The following is a 22518-nucleotide window of genomic DNA, read 5'->3' as shown; positions in this document are numbered from 1 at the left end:
GCGATGCTTGATCGCATCAACCTTGGAAACACTTCCAACACACATCGTCATCTCACCTTTAGCTAGTCTCCGTTTATTACGTAGCTCTTTTATTTCGAGTTACTAACACTTAGCAACCGAACCGGTATCTTAATACCCTGGTGCTACTAGGAGTACTAGTAAAGTACACATTTAATACAATGTATATCCAATATACTTCTGTCAACCTTGCCAGCCTTCTCATCTACCAAGTATCTAGGGTAGTTCTGCTTCAGTGACCGTTCCCTCATTACAGAAGCACTTAGTCTCGGGTTTGGGTTCAACCCTGGGTTTCTTCACTAGAGCAGCAACTGATTTGCCGTTTCATGAAGTACCCCTTCTTGCCCTTGCCCTTCTTGAAACTAGTGGTTTCACTAACCATCAACAATTGATGCTCCTTCTTGATTTCTACTTTCGCGGTGTCAAACATCGCGAATATTTCAAGGATCATCATATCTATCCCTGATATGTTATAGTTCATCATGAAGCTCTAGTAGCTTGGTGGCAATGTCTTTGGAGAAACATCACTATCTCATTTGGAAGATTAACTCCCAGTCGATTCAAGTGATTGTTGTACCCAGACAATCTGAGTACAAGCTCAATGATTGAGCTTTTCTCCCTTAGTTTGTAGGCTAAGAAGCTCGTCAGAGGTCTTATACCTCTTGACGTGGGCACGAGCCTGAAATCCCAATTTCAGCCCTTGGAACATCTCATATGTTTCGCGATGTTTCTAAAACGTCTTTAGCGCATCAATTCTAAACCGTTTAACATTACTGAACTATCACGTAGTCATCAAAACGTGTATGTCAGATGTTCACAACATCCGTAGGCGATGTTCGAGGTTCATCACACCGAGCGGTGCATTAAGGACATAAGCCTTCTATGCAGCAATGAGGAGAATCCTCAGTTTACGGACCCAGTCCGCATAATTGCTACTATCAACTTTCAACTAAATTTTCTCTAGGAACATATCTAAAACAGTAGAACTAAAACGTGAGCTACGACATAATTTGCAAAGACCTTTTGACTATGTTCATGATAATTAAGTTCATCTAATGAACTCCCACTCAGATAGACATCCCTCTAGTCATCTAAGTGATACATGATCCGAGTCAACTAGGCCGTGTCCGATCATCACGTGAGACGGACTAGTCATCATCGGTGAACATCTTCATGTTGATCGTATCTACTATACGACTCATGTTCGACCTTTCGGTCTCTCGTGTTCCGAGGCCATGTCTGTACATGCTAGGCTCGTCAAGTCAACCCAAGTGTTTTGCATGTGTAAATCTGTCTTACACCCGTTGTATGTGAACGTTAGAATCTATCACACCCGACCATCACGTGGTGCTTCGAAACAACAAACTTTCGCAATGGTGCACAGTTAGGGGGAACACTTTCTTAAAATTATTATGAGGGATCATCTTATTTACTACCGTCATTCTAAGCAAATAAGATGCATAAACATGATAAACATCACATGCAATCAAATAGTGACATGATATGGCCAATATCATTTTGCTCCTTTTGATCTCCATCTTCGGGGATCCATGATCATCATCGTCACCGGCATGACACCATGATCTCCATCATCATGATCTCCATCATCGTGTCTCCATGAAGTTGTCTCACCATCTTATTACATCTACTACTATGGCTAACGGTTTAGCAATGAAGTAAAGTAATTATATGGCGTTATTCAGTGACACGCAGGTCATACAGTAAATAAAGACAACTCCTATGGCTCCTGCCGGTTGTCATACTCATTGACATGCAAGTCGTGATTCCTATTACAAGAATATGATAAATCTCATACATCACATATATTTCATTCATCACATCCTTCTTGGCCATATCACATAACATAGCATACCCTGCAAAAACAAGTTAGACGTCCTCTAATTGTTGTTTGCATGTTTTACGTGGTTGCTATGGGTTTCTAGCAAGAACGTTTCTTACCTACGCAAAAGCCACAACGTGATATGCCAATTGCTATTTACCCTCCATAAGGACCCTTTTCATCAAATCCGATCCGACTAAAGTGGGAGAGACTGGCACCCGCTAGCCACCTTATGCAACAAGTGCATGTTAGTTGGTGGAACTTGTCTCACGTAAGTGTATGTGTAAGATCGGTCCGGACCGCTTCATCCCACAATACCGTCAAAACAAGATAGGACTAGTAACAGTAAGCATATTGAACAAAATAACGCCCACAACAACTTGTGTTCTACTCGTGCATAGAATCTACGCAATAGACCTAGCTCATGATGCCACTGTTGGGGAACGTAGCAGAAATTCAAAATTTTCTACGCATCACCTAGATCAATCTATGGAGAGACTAGCAACGAGAGAGAGGGGAGTGCATCTTCATACCCTTGAAGATCGCGATGCGGAAGCGTTACAAGAACGCGGTTGGTGGAGTCGTACACGCAGCGATTCAGATCGCGGTTAATTCCGATCTAAGCGCCGAACGGACGGCGCCTCCGTGTTCAACACACGTACAGCCCGGGGATGTCTCCTCCTTCTTGATCCAGCAAGGGGAGAGGAGAAGTTGAGGGAGAACTCCAACAACACGACGGCGTGGTGGTGATGGAGCTCATGGTTCTCCGACAGGGCTTTACCAAGCACTACGGAGGAGGAGGAGGTGTTGGAGGAGGGGGAGGGCTGCGCCAGGGGAAGGGTGCAGCTGCCCTCTCTCTCCCTCACTATATATAGGGGGGAGGAAGGAGGGGGAGGCGCCCTAGGGTTCCCTAGGGGAGGGGCGGCGGCCACAGGGGAAACCCTAGATGGGTTTGGGCACCCCCACCCCCTAGGAAACTTGCCCCCCAAGCTGGGAGGGGCGGCTGCCCTAGGGGTGGCACCCCCACCTCTCCTGTTTATGTGAGATGGGGTGGGAGGGGCGCTCTGCCCCTTAGTGGGATGATGTGCCCTCTCACCTTGGCCCATAAGGCCCCCCAATGCTTACCGGGGCCTCGGAACCCCTTTCGGACACGCTGGTCATCACCTGGTACCCCCGGAACAATTCCGGACTCCAATACCCTTCGTCCAATATACCGATCTTCACCTCCGCACCATTCCGGAGCTCCTCATCATGTCCGGGATCTCATCTGGGACTCCGAACAACCTTCGGTAACCACATACTATTTCCCATAACAACTCTAGCTCACCGAACCTTAAGTGTGTAGACCCTACGGGTTCGGGAACCATGCAGACATGACCGAGACGTTCTCCGGTCAATAACCAACAACGGGATCTGGATACCCATGTTGGCTCCCACATGTTCCATGATGATCTCATCGGATGAACCACGATGTCAAAGATTCAAGCAATCCCGTATGCAATTCCCTTTGTCAATCGGTATGTTACTTGCCCGAGATTCGATCATCGGTATCCCAATACCTCGTTCAATCTCGTTACCGGCAAGTCACTTTACTCGTTCCGTAATGCATGATCTCGTGACTAACTACTTAGTCACATTGAGCTCATTATGATGATGCATTACCGAGTGGGCCCAGAGATACCTCTTCGTCATACGGAGTGACAAATCCCAGTCTCGATTCGTGCCAACCCAACAGACACTTTCGGAGATACCTGTAGTGCACCTTCATAGTCACCCAGTTACGTTGTGACGTTTGGTACACCCAAAGCACTCCTACGGTATCAGGGATTTACACAATCTCATGGTCTAAGGAAATGATACTTGACATTAGAAAAGCTTGAGCAAACGAACTACACGATCTTGTGCTATGCTTAGGATTGAGTCTTGTCCATCACATCATTCTCCTAATGATGTGATCCCGTTATCAATGACATACAATGTCCATGGTCAGGAAACCATGAATATATGTTGATCAACGAGCTAGTCAACTAGAGGCTCACTAGGGACATGTTGTGGTCTATGTATTCACACATGTATTGCAGTTTCCGGTCAATACAATTATAGCATGAATAATAGACAATTATCATGAACAAGGAAATACAATAATAACCATTTTATTATTGCCTCTAGGGCATATTTCCAACACCTACCCCCTGGGTGCACCCTCCACCCTCGTGGCCGCCTGGTTGCATCTTCGACTTCATCTCCAAGTCTCCTGGTTTGCTTCTGGTCCAAGAAAGATCATCGCAAAAGTTTCATTCCGTTTGGACTCCATTTGGTATTCTTTTTCTGTGAAACTCTAAAACAAGCAAAAAAACAAAAACTGGCACTGGGCTCTCGGTTAATAGGTTTGTCCCAAAAAAAATATAAAAACTCATATAAATGCATATTAAACATCCAAAACAGATAATATAATAGCATGGAACAATAAAAAATTATAGATATGTTGGAGACGTATCACAGTTCCATTGTAAATCTTATCAACTCATAGATTTTTAAGATCTGAGATTCCCGAAATAGTCGCTCCCCGCAATTGCATTGTAGCCTGCTCCACTCCTCGTTTTCAACTCTGCTGAGTTTGAGTGTTCGGTGTGCCCTCGACTCCGGGAGTGGAGTTGAGGAGCGGTGAGAATCCGAACACGCTGTTATTCTGTTCAGCGTAAGCGGCTAGAGAGTCGTCAAGCATTGGAGACAGCATGATTTCTTATTGAAAAGGAGGATTACCCTGGCCTCTGCATCAATCGATGCACGCAGCCATATTATTAAATAAAAATGTAACAAAGTCACGAGGTCCGAAGAAGCACATAAAATGAGCAGTAACCGAAATAAAATCTGAAAAATGCCACAACTGGCGATATAGAACTGAAAAATGCCACAACCGGCGATTAAAAACAAGTTACGATGCCTAGACACCTAGTCTATTATTAGCTCGCCACCCAAATCGTCTGAAGATAGCTCGTGCTACCGTCTCCCAACGGTTGCACCCAATAACCATAAGCTCCCTGAAGTCCATATGAGTGAGTAAGGACCACATGCAGATCCAAATTGTAGCTCTGTAGATAACCTGCAAAAATTTGGTGAATTGTGTCCCATTGAAAATCATATCATTTCTAGTGTTCCATATAGCCCAGAGTAGTGCACATACTCCTATCCGAATATGTTTAGCTAAATGTACGTCCACTCAATTAAGCCACGTTCCAAATAACATATTTATGCTCCTTGGGTGTTGAATGTTAAAAGCTGTATGGATTGATCGCCATAATAATTTTGCTAGAGGACATACAAGAAAGTGGTGTTTAATCGTTTCATTTTGATCAAAAAGCAGCACCTAGAATTGCCAACCCAATTCCTTTTTGCCAAGTTATCTTTGGTTAGAATGACTTCTTTATGGACAAACCACATAAATATTTTAATACAAATTGAAACTTTAATCTTCCAAATGTGCAACGACTTCGACAATGGCCCGGAGTCAATTAGGTCTGAATACATGGATTTCACTGAGAAGATTTCATTTGTAGTTAACTTCCAGTGAATTGTATTGGCCTGATCCGATAGGTGAACCTCCATCAACCTATGAACCAGGTGCAACCAAGCAATCCAACGTTCCCCTACTAGGGATGTCCTAAATTGGATATTAAGCGATATCGAGTTTAATACTGTGGCGATATAATCCTCCTTACGTTGCACAATATTATATGAGGGATATTGCAAAGCCAAAGGCATCTCCCCTAGCCATGTATCCTCCCAAAATCGAGTAGTATTACAATTACCAACTAGAAACTTCACTCGTTGGAAGAAAGTTGCTTTCGTCCTCATTAATCCCTTCCAGAAGGGTGAGTCTGTTGGCCTAGCGGTGACTTGGGCCAAAGTCTTAGAGTGCAAGTATTTATTTCGCAAGATTTGTATCCATATACCCTCGGTCTCAGAAGATATTCTGTATAGCCACTTGCTAAGCAGACATCTATTTTTGACCTCTAAATTCTCGATCCCTAACCCACCCTAGTCTTTTGGTCTGCAAATAATATCACATCTAGCCAATATGTACTTCTTCTTGGCTTCATCACTTTGCCAAAAGAACCGGGATCTATAAAAGTCAAGTCTTTTCCGTACCCCTACCGGTACCTCAAAGAAGGATAGGAGGAACATCGGCAAACTCGTCAAAACCGAATTTATCAAAACCAACTGACCTTCGTACGACATGAGCTTGGCCTTCCAACAGCTCAGTTTCTTTTTAAAACGATCCTCTATACATTTTCATTCCTCGTTAAACGTCTATGATGAATCAGGATCCCCGATAACTAAAAGGTAAGGATCCCGTTTCACAATCGAACAAATTTCTATAGTCATCTTGTTCCTCTTTGGCATGATACATTGATAATACTGTGAACACTTTACTCCATTACTTCTTCTCTGGGAATCAACAAGTATCCATTAATTGTCCATACCCAAATTGTGCACAAGAAACATCTACAGTAGTACAGGCCATGCGTGAGGCATGCCACCGTCGTATCGCGCGCCACGGTTAACGTGTGTATAATACAAAAGAATTTTACATGATGGCCAGAAAATTGCACTACCAACCGAACCCAATCGAAGTGTTCGACCTGCTCAACGTCGGCGTAAAACCGGCCGGTCGGGCAGACCTCTCCTCAGGGCTTCCACGTGGCCGGCGGCGGCGGGGCGGCGGGGAACATGGGCGGCACGGCGGAGAACATGGTGTTCTTGTCGACGGCGCCGACGCCCGTGCCGCGTCCGCTGTTGGTGATGGCGACGAGCGCGGCGACGAGCCCGGCGTTGCCGACCAGCGTGGGCTCGTTCTGCGCGTAGCTGATCCTCGCGTCCTTGAACTTGTCGTTCTTGTCCGGGCCGCCGACCATGGCGCCTACGAGCACGTGAGGGTCGGCCTTCTTGGAGTCGCGCCACTTGTTCCCGCCGGTGCACGAGTACTTGATCCCGTTCTTGGGCGTGGACGCCCCACGGTGGTGCAGCCGCTTCGGGTACTTCTTGCCGTACCCCACCACGTAGCTCATCTTCATCGGGTTGTCCCCAAGAATGTAGTTCAGCTGCTCGACCATCACCACGACAGAGTTAAGCCACGCATTGCATAATCAATTAACTTGTAATAGATGGATCAACGACGATCAGATCAATGAATTATTACCTGGGATTTGGCGAAGGAGCGGAGGTCGTCGACGGTCATGAAGTTGGGGCCGCAGTACCAGCCGGGGACGTTGACGGACTCCATGTAGTCGGCGTAGAGCGCGGCGAGGAAGGAGTTGGCGACGGCGTACTGCAGCGCCTGGCCCTGGCCGTGGTTGAACTGGGCGAGCCCGCCCTTGGTGAAGTTGAACGCGTTGAACTTGGGAAAATACATGCACATGTTCATGCTGGTGACGTTGTGGTAGCCCATGAGCGACTCCTCGTAGGGATAACCGGGGTTGAGGAACATGCGCAGCCGCGACAGCAGCAGCGTGGCGCCGGGGAGCTTGTTGTCCCAGCTGAAGACGGAGAAGTCGAGGATGTTGAAGAAGGCCTTGGCGTTCTTGGGCAGCCTGGGGTCGGTGGCGAAGCTGATGTAGCTGTTGTTGCCCGTGGCGTAGTACATCCAGGAGGCGCTCCACATGAACTCGTCCCAGTAGCTGGTGGAGTTGTAGAAGTACTCGATGGCAGGGTTGCCCCGGGAGTAGGGGGTGCGCTTCCCGTTGGCGCGCGCGAACTTGTACACCGTCGCCGCGCCCTTCACCAGCTTCTTGGAGTAGGCGGCGTTGTCGCGGAACACGATGGAGGCTGAGGCCAGCGCCGCCGCCACCTCGCCGCCGAGGTCCGGGGCCGCGCTCGCCTGCTGGACCGGCCGCGGGTACGCCATGTCCTCCGGCCGGTTCCAGCAGAAGTGGTCGTCCGGCGTGCTGCCGTTGATCTTGGCGGTACCCACCTACAGGCACAAGCACGTACGTGTCAGACCATCACCTGCTGCTGAGTTGAGTACACCTTCACACTTCTACGAAAAATATTCCTTTGTTTTTTTGCTTTGTGATGGTGAACCGGTTCAGTATGACAAAATGTGAACACAAGTTGGAGAGCATCTTCGGATCGGATCGTGAACACCAAAATTAACAGCTACTGCTTGGTACTCTCTGAATGAGCTGCAGTGAGGATAGTTCAATTGGCTTGGAGAGTTGGGGTAACATGGCATGTCCCGTTAAGTACATGTAGAAAATTGGGTGTCGAACCCTAGCCTATTGATCTGATGGAGTGATAAGGGTCAAAGGTTGTTGGCTGTGCCGCGTGCCCATCAACATTTCTTGCTGGAACAAGGCTAGCTGTTGGGCGGTGCACACTGAATCGACCACGCCAGTTGCATTATTGCACACCCCCTTTCTTTATCTTTATGCCTTTTATATTCAGTGGATCAAAAGCACCACTTTAAGCAAAGCTCTCTCTATATGCCTTTTCTAATTAATGTTCTCAACTGAACTCACTTTCAAATATGATTTCCAAAAAAGTCTCGCTCTTTAAATGCTTGCTTGATGTTTTAACCGTGCAATTTTCAACGGTCGAGATGGACCGACCGGCCGACTGATGGGGAGAGCTCACCTGACTGTAGAGCTTGTTGATGGTGGAGGCGGAGGAGTTGAAGGTGAGCAGCAGGTAGTCGGTTCCCCACTTGATGAGCTCCCTCACGTGGTCGTACTCCCCGATCGCCTTGTACCTGTCGGCGTACTCCACCACCGACCAGCTCAGCAGCGTCATGGAGAAGGCCATCGGGAAGTGGAACTTGATGTTGTCGCCGGCGTCGTAGTACCCGCCGACGAGGCCGCCCTTCACGTCCGGCAGGTCCGCGCCGTCCTTCATGCCCGAGTTCCCGCGCCACGGGATGCCGTTGTTCTTAGGAAGCTTGCCGGCTGTAATATCACCACAAAGAGCAAAATGTTCGTTAGATCCATGAGCGGTATCGAATTCTGAATTTTCTGATCACAGTAGCCAAGATCAAGCTTGTAAAGCACTCCTAGTAAGAAACTGGAAATTGAACTTGCAAGTCAGATCAGGATCTAGAAATGCGGATGCTTTGCATCTGGTGAGATCCAGAAGCAGAGCATAGGCAAGACCTACAGCGACATCCATGTGCGGGGCTAAGCTAAAGAATGGATCAATTGGCTGGCCTACATGTGCGTGAACGTGCCGAGATTCGTACTTTGAAATTTTCAGAGATTTATCTGAATATCAGCTTGGTTTTTTTAGAAGAGGTTGACAAGATGCCACCCCCGGAGCCACCCCCGCCCCTGCGGTGGTCGGCGACGTTCTCGTCGGCTCCTCTAGACGGCAGGACGGACTGGCGCCCCGGAACCCTCTTCCTCGACCAGCCACACAACTTTTTCTTCCTACGGGATGATGGAGGGAAGATCGTAGAGGGAAGACTGCTGCGAAAGAAGGAATGGATCTCGCCTGGAACTGAGATGGTGCTATTGGACTGCCTCATTCGCGTTGGCCACCGGCTGTTCCCGGCGCGGCGCAGACTCACCTTGGCGCCGGGGGCCATTGATCCTAGCTGTGGTTCGGCGGCAAAGTCGCCTGCTGCGGGATCACGTTTTGAGCCCCTGGCCATGGACGAAGTCGCCGATCTGCCTGAAGCGGAGGGGGTGGCGGTCCAGGCGGCAAATATGGTCCTTTCCCAAGCAGATCTTGATGAAGAGGGCGGTCCTTGGACCTCCGTGTCTTGCCGGAAGAAATCAAAAGAGGAGCTAGTGCAGGAATTTTGGAACGACGTCGGTTTTCCGACGCCGGCGTCGCGAGTATGGGAACGTCGGGGTTCCGCGTCCCCGGAGACATCGGCCGGCCAGGAGTGCCTGGGTTCGTCTCATGAGCCGTCCGCTCGGCCAGATGGAGCGCCGAAATCGCCAAAGCCATCGCCGGCGACACCAAGGCAGCGCCGAGGGGTATGCATCAAGCCTTGGAGAGGGCCACTCCCCCGTCCGCGGATCACGCCGCCGGTGGCGCTGGCCGCATTCATGCCGGATGCGCTGGCCGATCCGTCATCTTCGGCGGAGCAATGTCAAGGCGCCGTAACGCTCGCGGCAGCGCATGCATGCAACGATCATGCATCCGGTCAAACAACGCTTCGTCCCATGGGCCTTTTGCATGCGGAAGGGCCCAGCAAGGGCCATGCTGCTCGTTTGGGACGTACTATCAGAAGGGCCGACGTATTTCTTCGCCAAACGCATCTACGCCCTAATACTGCCTCCGTCTGCGCGTACTCTCGGACTGCGCCGCCAACGTACGCTGCTGCCCTGCGCCGGCCTTCGCCGCAGCTCATGGCTGGCCGGAACGGCAACGCGCCTAAGGGGCCTCCTCTGGCCGGAGTTGCGACGCCGAACCCCGGGCCACCCGCCGGCTTTGGTGCTGCTGCCGGACCCTTCCGTTTTGGTGCTTCGTCATCGTCTGCCCATCCTTCCGGACAGCGGGCTGCTCCGACTGCGCCGGCACCGGTTGTCTTTGGGGCCGGCAACAAGACTGCGCCGGACGCTACTGCTCGCCGCAATAAGACCAAGCGCAAGGGGGGGCGCCGTGAAGCCGCTACTGCCGGTGCCGTCCCCTCGGCTGCGCGACCTCCACCGATATTCCCGCCGCCTGCTACGGTGCCCGCCCCCACCAAGCATGTTCCTGAGGCTCGAGACACTGCTCCGATGGTTGTGCCCTCCGCTGAAGCCACTGGACGTGGGCCGAAAGGAAACCGAACTGGTCTTTGGTGTTTCAAATGTCGTTCAGATGATCATCTTTCCAAGGACTGCACGGCGATTCATTTCTGTCATATTTGCGACAATTACAAGCACCCTTTGCATCGGTGCCATGTGCTTAAGCAACCGAGGCCTACCGCGTCGCTCGGTGGATGTGGTTTAGTTAACGCTATGTTCCTGCAGTTGCCGGACTTGCTATTCAAGGAGCACCTTGCACCTCCAACCCTGCCGACTGCTTTGGTTACGATCTCCGGTGGGTCTCTGTCCGCTGCTGTGGTTGAGGTAGAGATCGCCAAGATCGCATCGGTTCAGGCATCTTGGAAGTGGGAAGCCGTACCCCATGGAGACAATGCTTTCTTAGTTTGTTTCCCGTCCGTGGAGGTTTTGAAGCGCGTGTCAGCTTTTGAGTATAATGTCAAATCACAAGACGTGAAGATTGCTTTTAGTGAATGGAAAGTTGAAGAGGTTTCATCGATTCTCCCTTTGCAACTTGTTTGGGTACATGTCACCGGTGTCCCACCACCTCTCCGCCATTTTCTTGGTTTGTGGGCGGTAGGATCAGTCATTGGCGCCACGCAAGACGTTGACTTGGTTTGTTTGCGCCGTCATGGTATTGTGCGCATCCAGGTGGCGGTCCACTCTTTGGATATTTTCTCCAAAAAAGATGGTTCTGATGAAGCCTCGGTCTCCTCGGATGTCTATATAAAGCTTAATGGGTATGCATTTCGGTTTGTACTGGAGGAGGAAGATTTTGTTCCCGACGTTGATTTTATTCCCCGGATTTGGGAAAACCATGATAATGGACATGATGACGGCGCTAACCGAGATGAGGATATGCCTGATAGGGATGCTAACAAGAGGTCAAAATGCATCCAAGCTGTTGATCAAAATTCGGCGTCGGGGTCTCAAGTAAGTGCTGCAGTCCCCATACAGTCTACACAACAAATAGTGCATACTGCTACTCTTGAGTCATCTGTTGTGAGTATGCCAGAGAATATGGATACACACATACACGTACCGGTGGTGCAGGAGTCCATGGATGCATGCATACCAATGCAAGACGAGTTGGAGAAGGGCGGGTCCACAAGGTGCACCACTATGCATGTAACGGATGCTGGAAACGACTCGGCTGCTCACGTGAAGGCAACAACAGTTGTTCACGGGCCACCGGCGCAGCCAACCGCGGCAATTTCTGTCTGTGTTGCTGGGCACGCACAGTCGGCCGTGCATCTGGCCACGACACCAAACGCACACAGTACTGTGCATGGTGCTACCCCGGCTTTGACGCCGCTACAGCCAACCTTGACCCCAGCAGCGCATGCGATACTTCCTGCTTCGGTTGGCGTGCGGGAATCCAAGACATCGCCAATGATGGAGTCTCCAGTTCGTGCGGCCGTTGCCATGGTGCCACTTGGCCCAGCGGCGGATCGTGCTAGAGGATCTTCTTCGGCATCTGATGCGGGCGTTCGGATGGGAGCCACGACGCCTCCCTCTTCACCAACCCTTGGGACGCTTCGGACGACGCCTGCTTTGCAGAGGACTACATCAACTACTCCGTCGAAGACTTTGACGGGGACTACGTCCGGAGGGTTGGCTACACCCCTGCGACGTAGTAACCGTCACTCCCTCAATGTTGATGGTTCTTCCTCGACTGATGAGCACTCTCTTGCGAAGGCAATGCGTCTCCAGGCTTCGAGGAATTTGGACCCCATGACAGGTACCTCGTCTGCTCAGTCATCTCTCTCTTTGTCCGACAACCATATTTCTACCAGTTTAAATAAAGTCGGTGTATCTATGGGAAATAATGATAATGAAATTAATTTGTCGGTACGGGTGCTTAAACATATGGAGATCGACCGCTTAAAGGTTTCTCCGAAATGTAAAATCACCATACCTGACCCCGAAACCGAGGAGGAGGATGAAGCGGATGCCAAATATGATGGCCCGCTTATATCCCACTTGGTTGGTGAGGTTACGGAGGTTGGATTGGATGATGCAAGACCTGGGTCCATGTTTTGTGACTTCATGGCGTCTTCGCGGAAATCTAAATCGCACTCCTCTAAAAAGAAACAAAAACCGCCCAAGAAGGCGAAGAGTTCAACACAAACACAAGTTTCCACATGAGAGGCATGTTTTGGAATAGCAGAGGTCTCTCAGACTTGGCTAAACATAAACACGTCAGTGATTGTGTCCGGGAACACGGTTTGGATTTTGTGGCAATTTCTGAGGCTGGCAAGTGCGACTTTCGCCCACATGTCCTCGATCACCTATCAGGTGGTTTCGACTACGCATGGCATAGTCTACCAGCTCATGGAAGATCTGGAGGAATCCTTCTTGGGATAATGACAACAACCATGGACTTGTTGGCTTTTTCGATCGGTGAATTTCATATAAAATTTCACCTGCGGAATAGAGCTGACAACTTTACATGGACTCTTGTCGCTGTCTATGGGGCTGCCCAAGATGAGCATAAATCTGCTTTCCTTCGGGAATTGGTTAACCTGGCTAAGAATAACCCGTACCCAATGCTTATTGGGGGGGACTTTAACATTCTGAGGTACCAGGAAGAGAAAAATAATGACCGCTTCGACACTCATTGGCCTTTCCTATTCAATGCTGTGATAGACAGTTTGGATCTTCGGGAGGCCAGTATGTCGGGGCGTCAGTTCACTTGGGCGAACAACCGATCTGTGCCGACATACGAGAAGCTCGATAGGGTACTAATGGATACCGAATGGGAACTAAAATTCCCTCTGGTAACCGTGCGAGCCCTAGAGCGTATCGAGGCCTTATCGGATCATGCACCCATCATTCTGGATTCTAACTCTACAAACCCAGCCACCCGACGCCCTTTCAAATTTGAATTGGGATGGCTGAATAGGGACGGATTCGTAGACATGATCAAGAATGTTTGGGAGAGGCCCGCTGTTGGTCGTACACCTATTCAACGATGGATCTTTAAAATAAGAGCCATGAGGCGACACCTCTCTGGATGGGCAAAACACACCAACGGAATATATAAAAAAGAAAAACAAAGGCTCTGTACCATCATTGATGACCTCGACAAAATTGCAGAGACGCGCACATTGTCTCAGCAAGAGATTGAATTGAAAAATCAATCTAATGAGATGGTTGCCCGTCTATTGCGAGAAGAGGAGATCAAATACTACCAGAGATCCAAAGCTGATTTCATTTTAATGGGTGATAGTAATACAAGATACTTCCAATTGATCGCCAATGGGCGGCATAGGAAGAAATGTATTTACAGTCTCCAACAAGATGAGGGGAGGATCGAAGGTCAGGAGGAGCTCAAAAAGTATATCACCAAATACTACAAATCTCTTTTCGGAGCGCCGACTGAAGGGAATTTCACCCTTGATGAAACCCGAATAGATGATATTCCACATGTCACAGCAGATGAAAACGATATCCTAACGGCACCATTCTCAGAAGAGGAGGTACGAGCTGCGGTGTTCCAAATGGAACATAACAAAGCTCCAGGCCCTGATGGCTTCCCCACAGAATTCTATCAGAATTTCTGGGATATCATCAAGTCCGACCTTTTGGAGTTGTTCAATTGTTTTTATGCCGACCAACTTGACCTATTCAGACTTAATTTTGGCGAGATTGTCTTGTTGCCGAAGATTAAGGAGGCCGAACGGATTCAACAGTTCAGACCCATATGCCTCCTTAATGTCAGCTTCAAGATTTTCACCAAAGTGGCGACGAATAGATTAAACTCGGTAGCTGACCATGTTGTTCGGCCATCTCAAACAGCTTTCATGCAAGGAAGGAACATACTCGATGGCGTAGTAATCCTGCATGAGACCGTCCATGAGATGCACCGGAAAAACATGAGTGGAGTAGTATTCAAAATAGACTTTGAAAAAGCCTATGACAAGGTCAAATGGTCTTTCCTCCAACAGGCCCTAAGGATGAAAGGCTTCTCCGATAAATGGTGCAAGTGGATCCACAATTTTGTAACTGGAGGTAGTGTGGCCATCAAAGTCAATGATGATGTCGGCCATTATTTTCAGACAAAAAAAGGACTACGACAGGGTGATGCCATATCCCCAATGTTATTTAACATTGTGGCTGACATGTTGGCTATTCTGATTGAGCGCGCCAAGCAGGACGGGCAAATTACAGGAGTAGTGCCACATCTAGTGGATGGTGGTCTCTCTGTTCTGCAATATGCCGATGACACAGTTCTCTTTATGGAACATGACCTAGACAAGGCTAGAAACCTGAAACTTCTGCTGTCAGCGTTTGAGCAAATGTCGGGTCTTAAGATTAACTTCCATAAAAGTGAATTGTTCTGCTTTGGAGAAGCCGTTGAGGCAGCGGCCGATTATGCTGACCTTTTTGGTTGTGCACATGGACAATTCCCAATCAAATATTTGGGAATACCAATTCACTATCGGCGTCTCACCATTGCGGAGTGGAAGCATGTAGAGGAGCGGCTAGAGAAACGCTTGAGCAGCTGGAAAGGCAAGTTGCTCTCGGTTGGAGGACGACTGGTTTTAATAAACTCTGTCCTCACAAATATGGTTCTCTATATGCTTTCATTCTTCCAGCTCCCAAAAGGGGTCTTGCAAAGACTGGATTATTTTAGGTCCAGGTTCTTTTGGCAAGGAGATGGTGAAAAGAAAAAATATAGGCTGGCCAAATGGAGTGTGGTTTGTAGGCCGAAAGACCAGGGCGGCCTCGGTATTCATGACCTGCAGGTCAAGAATGAGGCCCTACTTAGTAAATGGTTGTTCAAACTTCTTACTGAGGATGGTGTTTGGCAAACCATGCTGCGCAATAAGTATATAGGCCAAAAGGCGGTGTCTCAGGTATATTGGAAAACTGGAGACTCACACTTTTGGGCCGGCCTAATGGCGGCAAAGAAACATCTCTTTCGCTTTGGGTCTTTCGCGATAAAGGACGGGTCGGAGATTCGTTTTTGGGAAGACATCTGGCTAGGCAATGCTAGCCTCCGAGAACAATACCCAGCCCTATACAACATTGCACGCGATAAGAATAATACTATTGCGCAAGTGCTCAGCTCATCCCCGCCAAATATTTCGTTTAGGCGGGATTTGATTGGCACCCGACTTATGTCATGGAATAATCTATTGTCCCGTCTGGATTCGATTATCCTGACACAAGGTCGTGATGTGTTTCGCTGGAACCTTACTACATCGGGGTCTTTCACAGTAGACTCTATGTATCGTGCACTCTCGCATTCTGAGGTACCGGTGAGAAATAACAAAATAATTTGGAAAGCGAAGGTACCACTTAAAGTCAAAATATTCATGTGGTATCTCCGTAGGGGAGTTGTGCTAACAAAAGACAACCTCGCAAGACGCAACTGGTCGGGAAGTAAGAAGTGTTGTTTTTGTACTCACGACGAGACAATTAAACACCTCTTTTTTCACTGTAAGTTTGCGCGTTCTACGTGGTCAGCCATCCAAATAGCGTCAAATTTGTATCCACCCACAAGTGTTGCCAATATTTTTGGTCATTGGCTGGACGGTATTTCAAATAGGTACAAAACGCTAATAAGGGTGGGAGCGTATGCCTTACTATGGTCGCTTTGGCTATGTAGAAATGATGTTGTTTTTAATGACAAAACTGTTTTGCCTTTGCAGGTTATTTTCCGTTGTACGCACTCGCTTCGTACGTGGTGTACGCTACAACGAGCGGAGTACCAACCGTTGTTCAAGGCGGTGTGTACGCTGTTGGAGCAGGTGGCTACGGAGGTTTTTACCCAACATGGATGGCAGCATAATCTCCGGCTCGGTCCACCATCTCTTTCGACATAGGCATAGTGTCGGTCTATAGACTCTACTGTTGCCGAATTGTCGGTCTTTTATCTTTCTACTTATCAGACTACTGGTGTTTGGCTGTGTGCATCCTAGTTATGCAGAGGCCGGGTGATACTCTTAATGCTTTGTATCACTTTGATGCTACATTTTGAGATAATAAAAGCGCCCTTTATCGAAAAAATCTGAATATCAGCTTGTCACTTTCTGCAAGGGGGCAGGGACAGACCGTGAACAGGACGGCATAACATTCCAAGCGTGGGGGTTGCCGTCGTACGCAGCTGTACCCAGCTCCCGATCACAGACTACGTGGTGGTCTCCCTTTCTTTCTCCCTTTTGCTTGGCATCAAGATCATCAAGGTGTAATTGCGCACTTAAGATCACGGATCAAAACTACAAATTTAATGTCCTGCGGTTACTTAGCGATTTCTACGCGAATTCTTGAGTTCAGACTCGATCAAAGGCGGATCCGCACGGCTTCCTAGTAGTACGGATCGGGCAATTGATCATTCACAAGCTAGCAGAGCAGGTGGAGGGGTGAAGAAGGAGGGGTGCTCACATTTCTGGGCGTTGAAGAAGAGGAGCGCCTTGTGGAGGGCGTCGGTGTACTTGTCGGGCGGCGGGGCGTGGGGCTTCTTCTTGGGGATGTTCTTGGCGATGATGATGGGGAGGCCGATGAGGACGAAGGCGCCGAGCACGACCCAGAGCATCCACCAGAGGAGCTTGCGCTTGACGACGACGCAGCCGAGGTCGACGTAGCGGTCCTTCTTCTTGGCCTCCGGCGGGCCGAGCAGCCAGCTCTGCTGCGTCTCGTCCAGCTGGTGCTGGTGCTGCAGCGCGCCGCGGTCGATGTCCATGTTGCGGCTCTGGTCGTCCTCCGCGCCGTCGATGTCGAACGCCCCGCCCCAGTGGTTCTGGGAGTGCATGGTGGCTCCCCTCCTGGACGGCCGCCGCTGGGGCTTTCTTGGTCGGAGTTGGCTCGCGCGCGCGCGGTTTCGGGCGGTCGATCAGCGCATGAAGAAGGAGGAAGACCGGGTGGGGAGTGCTGTGGCTTACTGGCGGTGAGGTGCGGAGCCCGGAGGGAGGCTGGGTGGGGTGTGGTGCGGTGGCCGGGTGGGGAGTTTTGAAGGGGAGGGACGGGGGCGGTTGACTTGAGGAGCTGGGGGAGGCGTGCCACCGTCGCACCCGCACCCGCACCGTGTGGGGACTGGTACTGGGAGTGGGATGGGAAGGGGAACGAAGGGTTGTTGGGGGTCTATTCATGTGTGACTACACCTTTTTGCCGCGCTGATTTACCGCTTGTGCTGCACTGCTACGGGCACCAACAAAATGACGCACGCCTTTCTACTATTGGTTGTTTTATGATTTTTTGCCGCCGATGCTCTCGGCTCGGTAAGTCCATATATAACACAATAACCAAAACCATATAAAATGAGTTTTAATGTTTTGCAGAGGCAATGGCATATCAACCTCTCCCATCCCCCCCACCCCCCCTCCCGCGGGAGTCCTTAGCTCGCTACACCGATGGCGGGAATTCAAGGTGCTAGTTTCTTCGTATTGTGTTTATTTTTGTTGTCCAAGCTGCAGCTCCCACGGCGGTGGCAATGTGCCAGTCTAGAAAGAAGTTCACTTGGCTCATTTTCCATCACGGTGGTATCTTCTATGTCGACATAGAGCCAGTGAGAGTATGTGTGTACAAATAAGTTCCTTTGGCTCATTTTCCATTGTGTATGTTTCCCAACAAGAAACCCCAACTAAACCCTAAATATTTTCTCCCTTGAGAACAAGTATCACGATTAGTTTCCGGACACTAGTTGCTCTTGAAATTAATCTCGAACAATATTAATTGGGGAAATAGTTATGTGTCACTCGATAAGGAGTAGAAAGTGCCTGACTAACTTGGTTGTTTCAGAAGGCAATATATGACATAAACATTTTACTTATACTCAACCAACTCTAAAATGTCGCTTTCTAGCCGACATTTTTCTAGTTATGAACCAATTGTCGTATATTGACTCAATGTAGCTCGAGCTATTCTTGTCTGTCTAATGTTGTCCAAGGAAATTTATTTTTAGTATGCACATCTTATTATTTTATGAAACTAGAAATTATGTTATTTTTATTAATTTTCCTAATATGATATGTTGCCTTGCCAACTCCATTATTAGAGCATACTTTTCTATGTTCGTTAAAAATCATCGGTGCACCCACATTAATAGCATGAAGATTCATCCATGGGATAAGGAGTAGAAAGTGTCTAGCTATTTTTGCTGATACAGAAGGTCGTTGTTTACAGTATGTCCGTTGCAGGGCCAAACTCCAAAACGTTGGGTCTTTTTACCCCCCCCCCCCCTTCCTATTTATGAGCTAATGGCTATATATGTGGGCTCAGCGTAGTTCGAGCTAATCTTGTTTCTCTTTTATTTTTCATAAAGGATGGATTTAATCGACTCAAAATAAATCATCAAGGGCCAGCCTCTGCAAAACTATGAGGAACAGAATCAACATCAACACACACGCATAGAAAAACATACAGACAAAGAGCAAAGTCATACAAAATCAAAGATATATATAGACAGAGGAAAATGAAAAAAAAACGAAGCGCTCAAAACAACGACCGACAAAACTACAACAGCGAGCATATCCGCACAAACCATATTCTTGTTTGTCTAGTTTTAGAGAAGGGGAATGTATGTTCAATATGCGCCTTATTAATTTCTGTAACTAGAAACCTATATACTCCCTCTGTTCCAAAATAGATGACTCAACTTTGTACGAACTTAGAACGGAGGGAGTAGTGTCCATCAGTGCCTCCGTTATTAGATCATGCTTGTTTGTGTTGGTTAAAAATCATCGGTGCATCCACATTTATAGCTGGAAGATCCATCCATGGGATAAGGAGTAGAAAGTGCCTAACTAATTTGGTTGATACAGAAGATAAATGATTACATAAATGTTTCACTATATTTGTTGTAGGGCTAAAACCTAAAATGTCAGTTGCTGCCCCCCCCCCCCCCCCCCCCCCCCCCACACACACACACCCCTTCCTTTTATGAACTAACGGCTAAAATATATGGCCTCGCGTACTTCAACCTAATCTTATTTGTCTTTCTTTACAAAGGGTGAATTTTTTGACTCAAAATGAAACATCAAGGTTATACAAACACAATGACATACAAGGCGAAGCTATCCCTAGACAGAGGAAAAGGGAAAAAAAAAGGAAAAATATCCAAACGATCAAAGCAGCGATTACAAACTATAACAACGATCATATTTGCATCAGCCATATTCTTGTTTGTCTAGTCTTAGAGAAGGGGATGTTTGTTCAGTATGCGGGTAGCTGAGACATTGTGATTTCTTTTAATAGAAATCGAAGAGGACGCGCTCTTTGTCAATAGCAAAATGTTCCTGCTCAAAAAAAAAAGTTCAGTATGTGTCTTCTCCTCCCCCACTGGCCTAGTTTTAAAAGAAGAAGAAAAACTGTGCCCTAGAAACCTATATAAGTTTCAATTAGTGACTCCATTATTAGATCATGTGTGGTATTGTATGATGCCTGTGTTAGTTAAAAATCATCATGATATTGATTGGTATCGCTGGAAGATCCATGAGCATGCGCCATGCACGTACGTCGACTAGCAACCTCCTTCCCTTTTTCGCGCGCACACGAGGTAGGCGTGCGCGCTGTGTACCCGTTGCAGCCGCGCCCTTTCCCTCACCGCAACCTCTCCGCGTTGGAGGCGTCATTGGGATCCACCCGGGAGGATCGAGCGACGCGACGTTGGCCAGTCTAGGCACGCACACTTTGGCGCATAGTAAAAGTAGAGCCGGCGCCGACGATGGGTCTCGCTTGACAGCGAGACGCCCCGAACCGCGAACCGGGCGAAAGATCGGACCGGACAGGGAGTAATTGCTTTCCATGTGCGCGTTTGGTGGGGGCATATTCAGATATTCCGTTCCAGACGCTTCAGAGCAGAGCGGGACGGAATGTGGTGGGGTATCCTCTGCTCGCTAGCTCTAGGTTTTATTTTTTATTTTTATTTACCGAAAAAGAGTTTCCCCGCTTTGTATACAAAGCAACCAACCGAACTATACATGGATAGGTGCTGAGGCGGAAGCAGCACAGTCACGCCCAAAAGAAACGATAGAGAAAAACAAAAGAAACAAATGCCGACAACGGCGCATCAACAAAAACGAAGAAGCCTCACGATCGAAGCGCCCAACAGGATCTTCCACTAGACTCCAAGACTCCGAAGCGCCGGCACCTATCAACACCTCCAAGAAGGATCGCGACGATGACGACGCTGCTGCCAAGGGTTTCCCCCGGTACACGACGAGGCGAGAGGAAGGGTAGCGCCGACGCCCTCCCGGAAGGTCAGGTGGCCCCCACAGGCGCCACCGCGTCGGTGTTGGCCATGCCGACAGGGGTTTCCCCCGATCCCAACCCGCACCTCGGGCGCCCCGGAGCCTGCCACCAAACCAACCACCATCGTGCGCCAACGCTGTCTTGAGGTCCCCACGCCGTCTCACCACGGCACCGCGAAGTGAGGATAGCACGGCGAAGAATCAGAGCCGGGACTAAGACATCAGCACCATCGGCATGCGGGAGGGCCCCACCTCCACCGTCCGCGACGGTAGCCATTCGGACGCAATAGCAGGAGCACACCAGACCCGCAAAGCTCCCGCCTTCGCGCTGCTGCCGGCACGCCGGCGGTGCCGCCGCCCCAAATCCGAGCCGCTCTTCCTCCTCACCGCGCCGCAGACAACGAGGCCACACCCAGGGACCGGCCCGCTAGGACCCAGATGGGGCCCTAAGGGCCCAGATCTGGGCCGAGGACGCGTCGCCCGCCACCCTGCGCAACCAGGCCGCCCGGCCGCCAAAGGACGGCGCCACCACCACGACGGGCCGCCGCCAGCCGCCTCCAGTCCGCCGGGCCGCCGTACGCTAGGCTTTATTTTGTGTTGCCGCCTGTCATGTGATTCATGGCGCATATCGAAATATTTATGGGATTGGTATAACGAAAGAACAAATCTCCCTTTTCTGTTCATGTTTATGCGCGCGATCGAGCAAGGAAGCTCGCTCCCATTCGCGTGTGTCCCAGCGATGATTTGGCACCAATCAATCAATCAATCAATCGACGGTACTTTAATGTGGGGTGTGCTTCTTCTTACCTTTGTTACGCTGTGCATGTGTGGAACATGCATGCAGAACAACCCGTCCCCATCCAATTGCCGCTCGTGCTCAATAATACTACGTCTGTCTGATCATCGTTAATCTCCAGTTTTTTTAACCACCAGAAAAAAGGTGATGGAGTGAAAAGTGTTTCGTAGATCAACAGATAATTCCGCTTCAGTAGTTGGATGAAAACTGCGATCTCAACAACCATGCGCGATGAGTGTCGGTCGCCCCTGGCTCAGTCAAAGGTGGAGGACACATGGAGCGCGCGAGCTAGCGCTGGTTTCTTCTTCCTAGCCCATCGACGCGGCATTGTTTACTCCCAAGTGTCCGCATGCTCAGCCTGGCGAGAGGTTGGCATCAATTATGTACGCATCGTTGATATTTTTTTATTGATTTAGTGGTAGGTCCTGCTAGATGCGGGCGTATCCTCATCAGCTCGCTCCTTTCGTGTTGCAACTGGGCACGCAGGCGATGGATGTCCCGGTCGCCAAGCGACGGCTGGTGTACAGCGATCTTTCACCGGATTTCAGACGATGACAGGCAGGCCGGGAAAACAACCGTGGACGGACGGAAGGGAGGCCGCAGCTGGAAGACTAGCGACGTGTGTCAGTGTGTGGACTCAGTGAAATTCAGAAGCAATCCTATTAAGCCTGTTTCTTAAGCAACGAATTTAATGTTCTGCATCAAAGAAGCAAGGAAATTCGTGGAGAAACTTGGGACAGTGGCAATGTAACTTGTTGCGAGTGTGGAGTTTAAGCTCTCTTTGATCAATGAATTTGGAGGACCAAGTGAGCTAGCCAGCGGCGTCGGTTAGGGTGAATATACAAATGGAGGATTGATTAGTGGAAGAAGCGGGGGGAAAGGGACATGCCACTGGCCAGGGGCTAAAAACTAATCCTGTCG

At 49.1% G+C, this 22518-nt stretch overlaps 2 protein-coding genes across 2 annotated transcripts; one reads left to right on the top strand and one right to left on the bottom strand.

Moving 5' to 3' along the window:
• Positions 1 to 6214: 6214 nt before the first annotated feature.
• LOC123045894 (endoglucanase 12) lies at positions 6215 to 17555 on the bottom strand. Its single transcript, XM_044469131.1, has 4 exons — positions 16999 to 17555; positions 8492 to 8799; positions 7059 to 7829; positions 6215 to 6960 (listed from the first exon to the last, which is right to left on the bottom strand). The coding sequence occupies exons 1-4, from the start codon at positions 17363 to 17365 to the stop codon at positions 6547 to 6549; spliced, it is 1860 nt and encodes a 619-aa protein (XP_044325066.1). The 5' UTR covers positions 17366 to 17555; the 3' UTR covers positions 6215 to 6546.
• LOC123045893 (uncharacterized) lies at positions 9165 to 16525 on the top strand. The gene is made up of 2 exons (XM_044469129.1): positions 9165 to 12346; positions 16266 to 16525. The coding sequence occupies exons 1-2, from the start codon at positions 9352 to 9354 to the stop codon at positions 16403 to 16405; spliced, it is 3135 nt and encodes a 1044-aa protein (XP_044325064.1). The 5' UTR covers positions 9165 to 9351; the 3' UTR covers positions 16406 to 16525.
• Positions 17556 to 22518: the final 4963 nt, after the last annotated feature.

Source organism: Triticum aestivum, chromosome 2B, assembly GCF_018294505.1.
Source record: "Triticum aestivum cultivar Chinese Spring chromosome 2B, IWGSC CS RefSeq v2.1, whole genome shotgun sequence".
Classification (NCBI taxonomy): Eukaryota; Viridiplantae; Streptophyta; class Magnoliopsida; order Poales; family Poaceae; genus Triticum; species Triticum aestivum.
Note: the sequence above shows the minus strand (reverse complement) of the source record. Positions and strands in the feature narration are given on the sequence as shown.

Coding starts and splice junctions, on each gene's coding strand:
- LOC123045893 (XM_044469129.1), top strand. CDS start 9,352: ATGGTGCTATTGGACTGCCTCATTCGCGTTGGCCACCGGCTGTTCCCG. Junction 12,347..16,265: donor GAATTTGGACCCCATGACAG/GTACCTCGTCTG, acceptor TTGCCTTTGCAG/GTTATTTTCCGTTGTACGCA.
- LOC123045894 (XM_044469131.1), bottom strand. CDS start 17,365: ATGCACTCCCAGAACCACTGGGGCGGGGCGTTCGACATCGACGGCGCG. Junction 8,800..16,998: donor CTTCTTCAACGCCCAGAAAT/GTGAGCACCCCT, acceptor GTGATATTACAG/CCGGCAAGCTTCCTAAGAAC. Junction 6,961..7,058: donor GCTCCTTCGCCAAATCCCAG/GTAATAATTCAT, acceptor ATGGTCGAGCAG/CTGAACTACATTCTTGGGGA.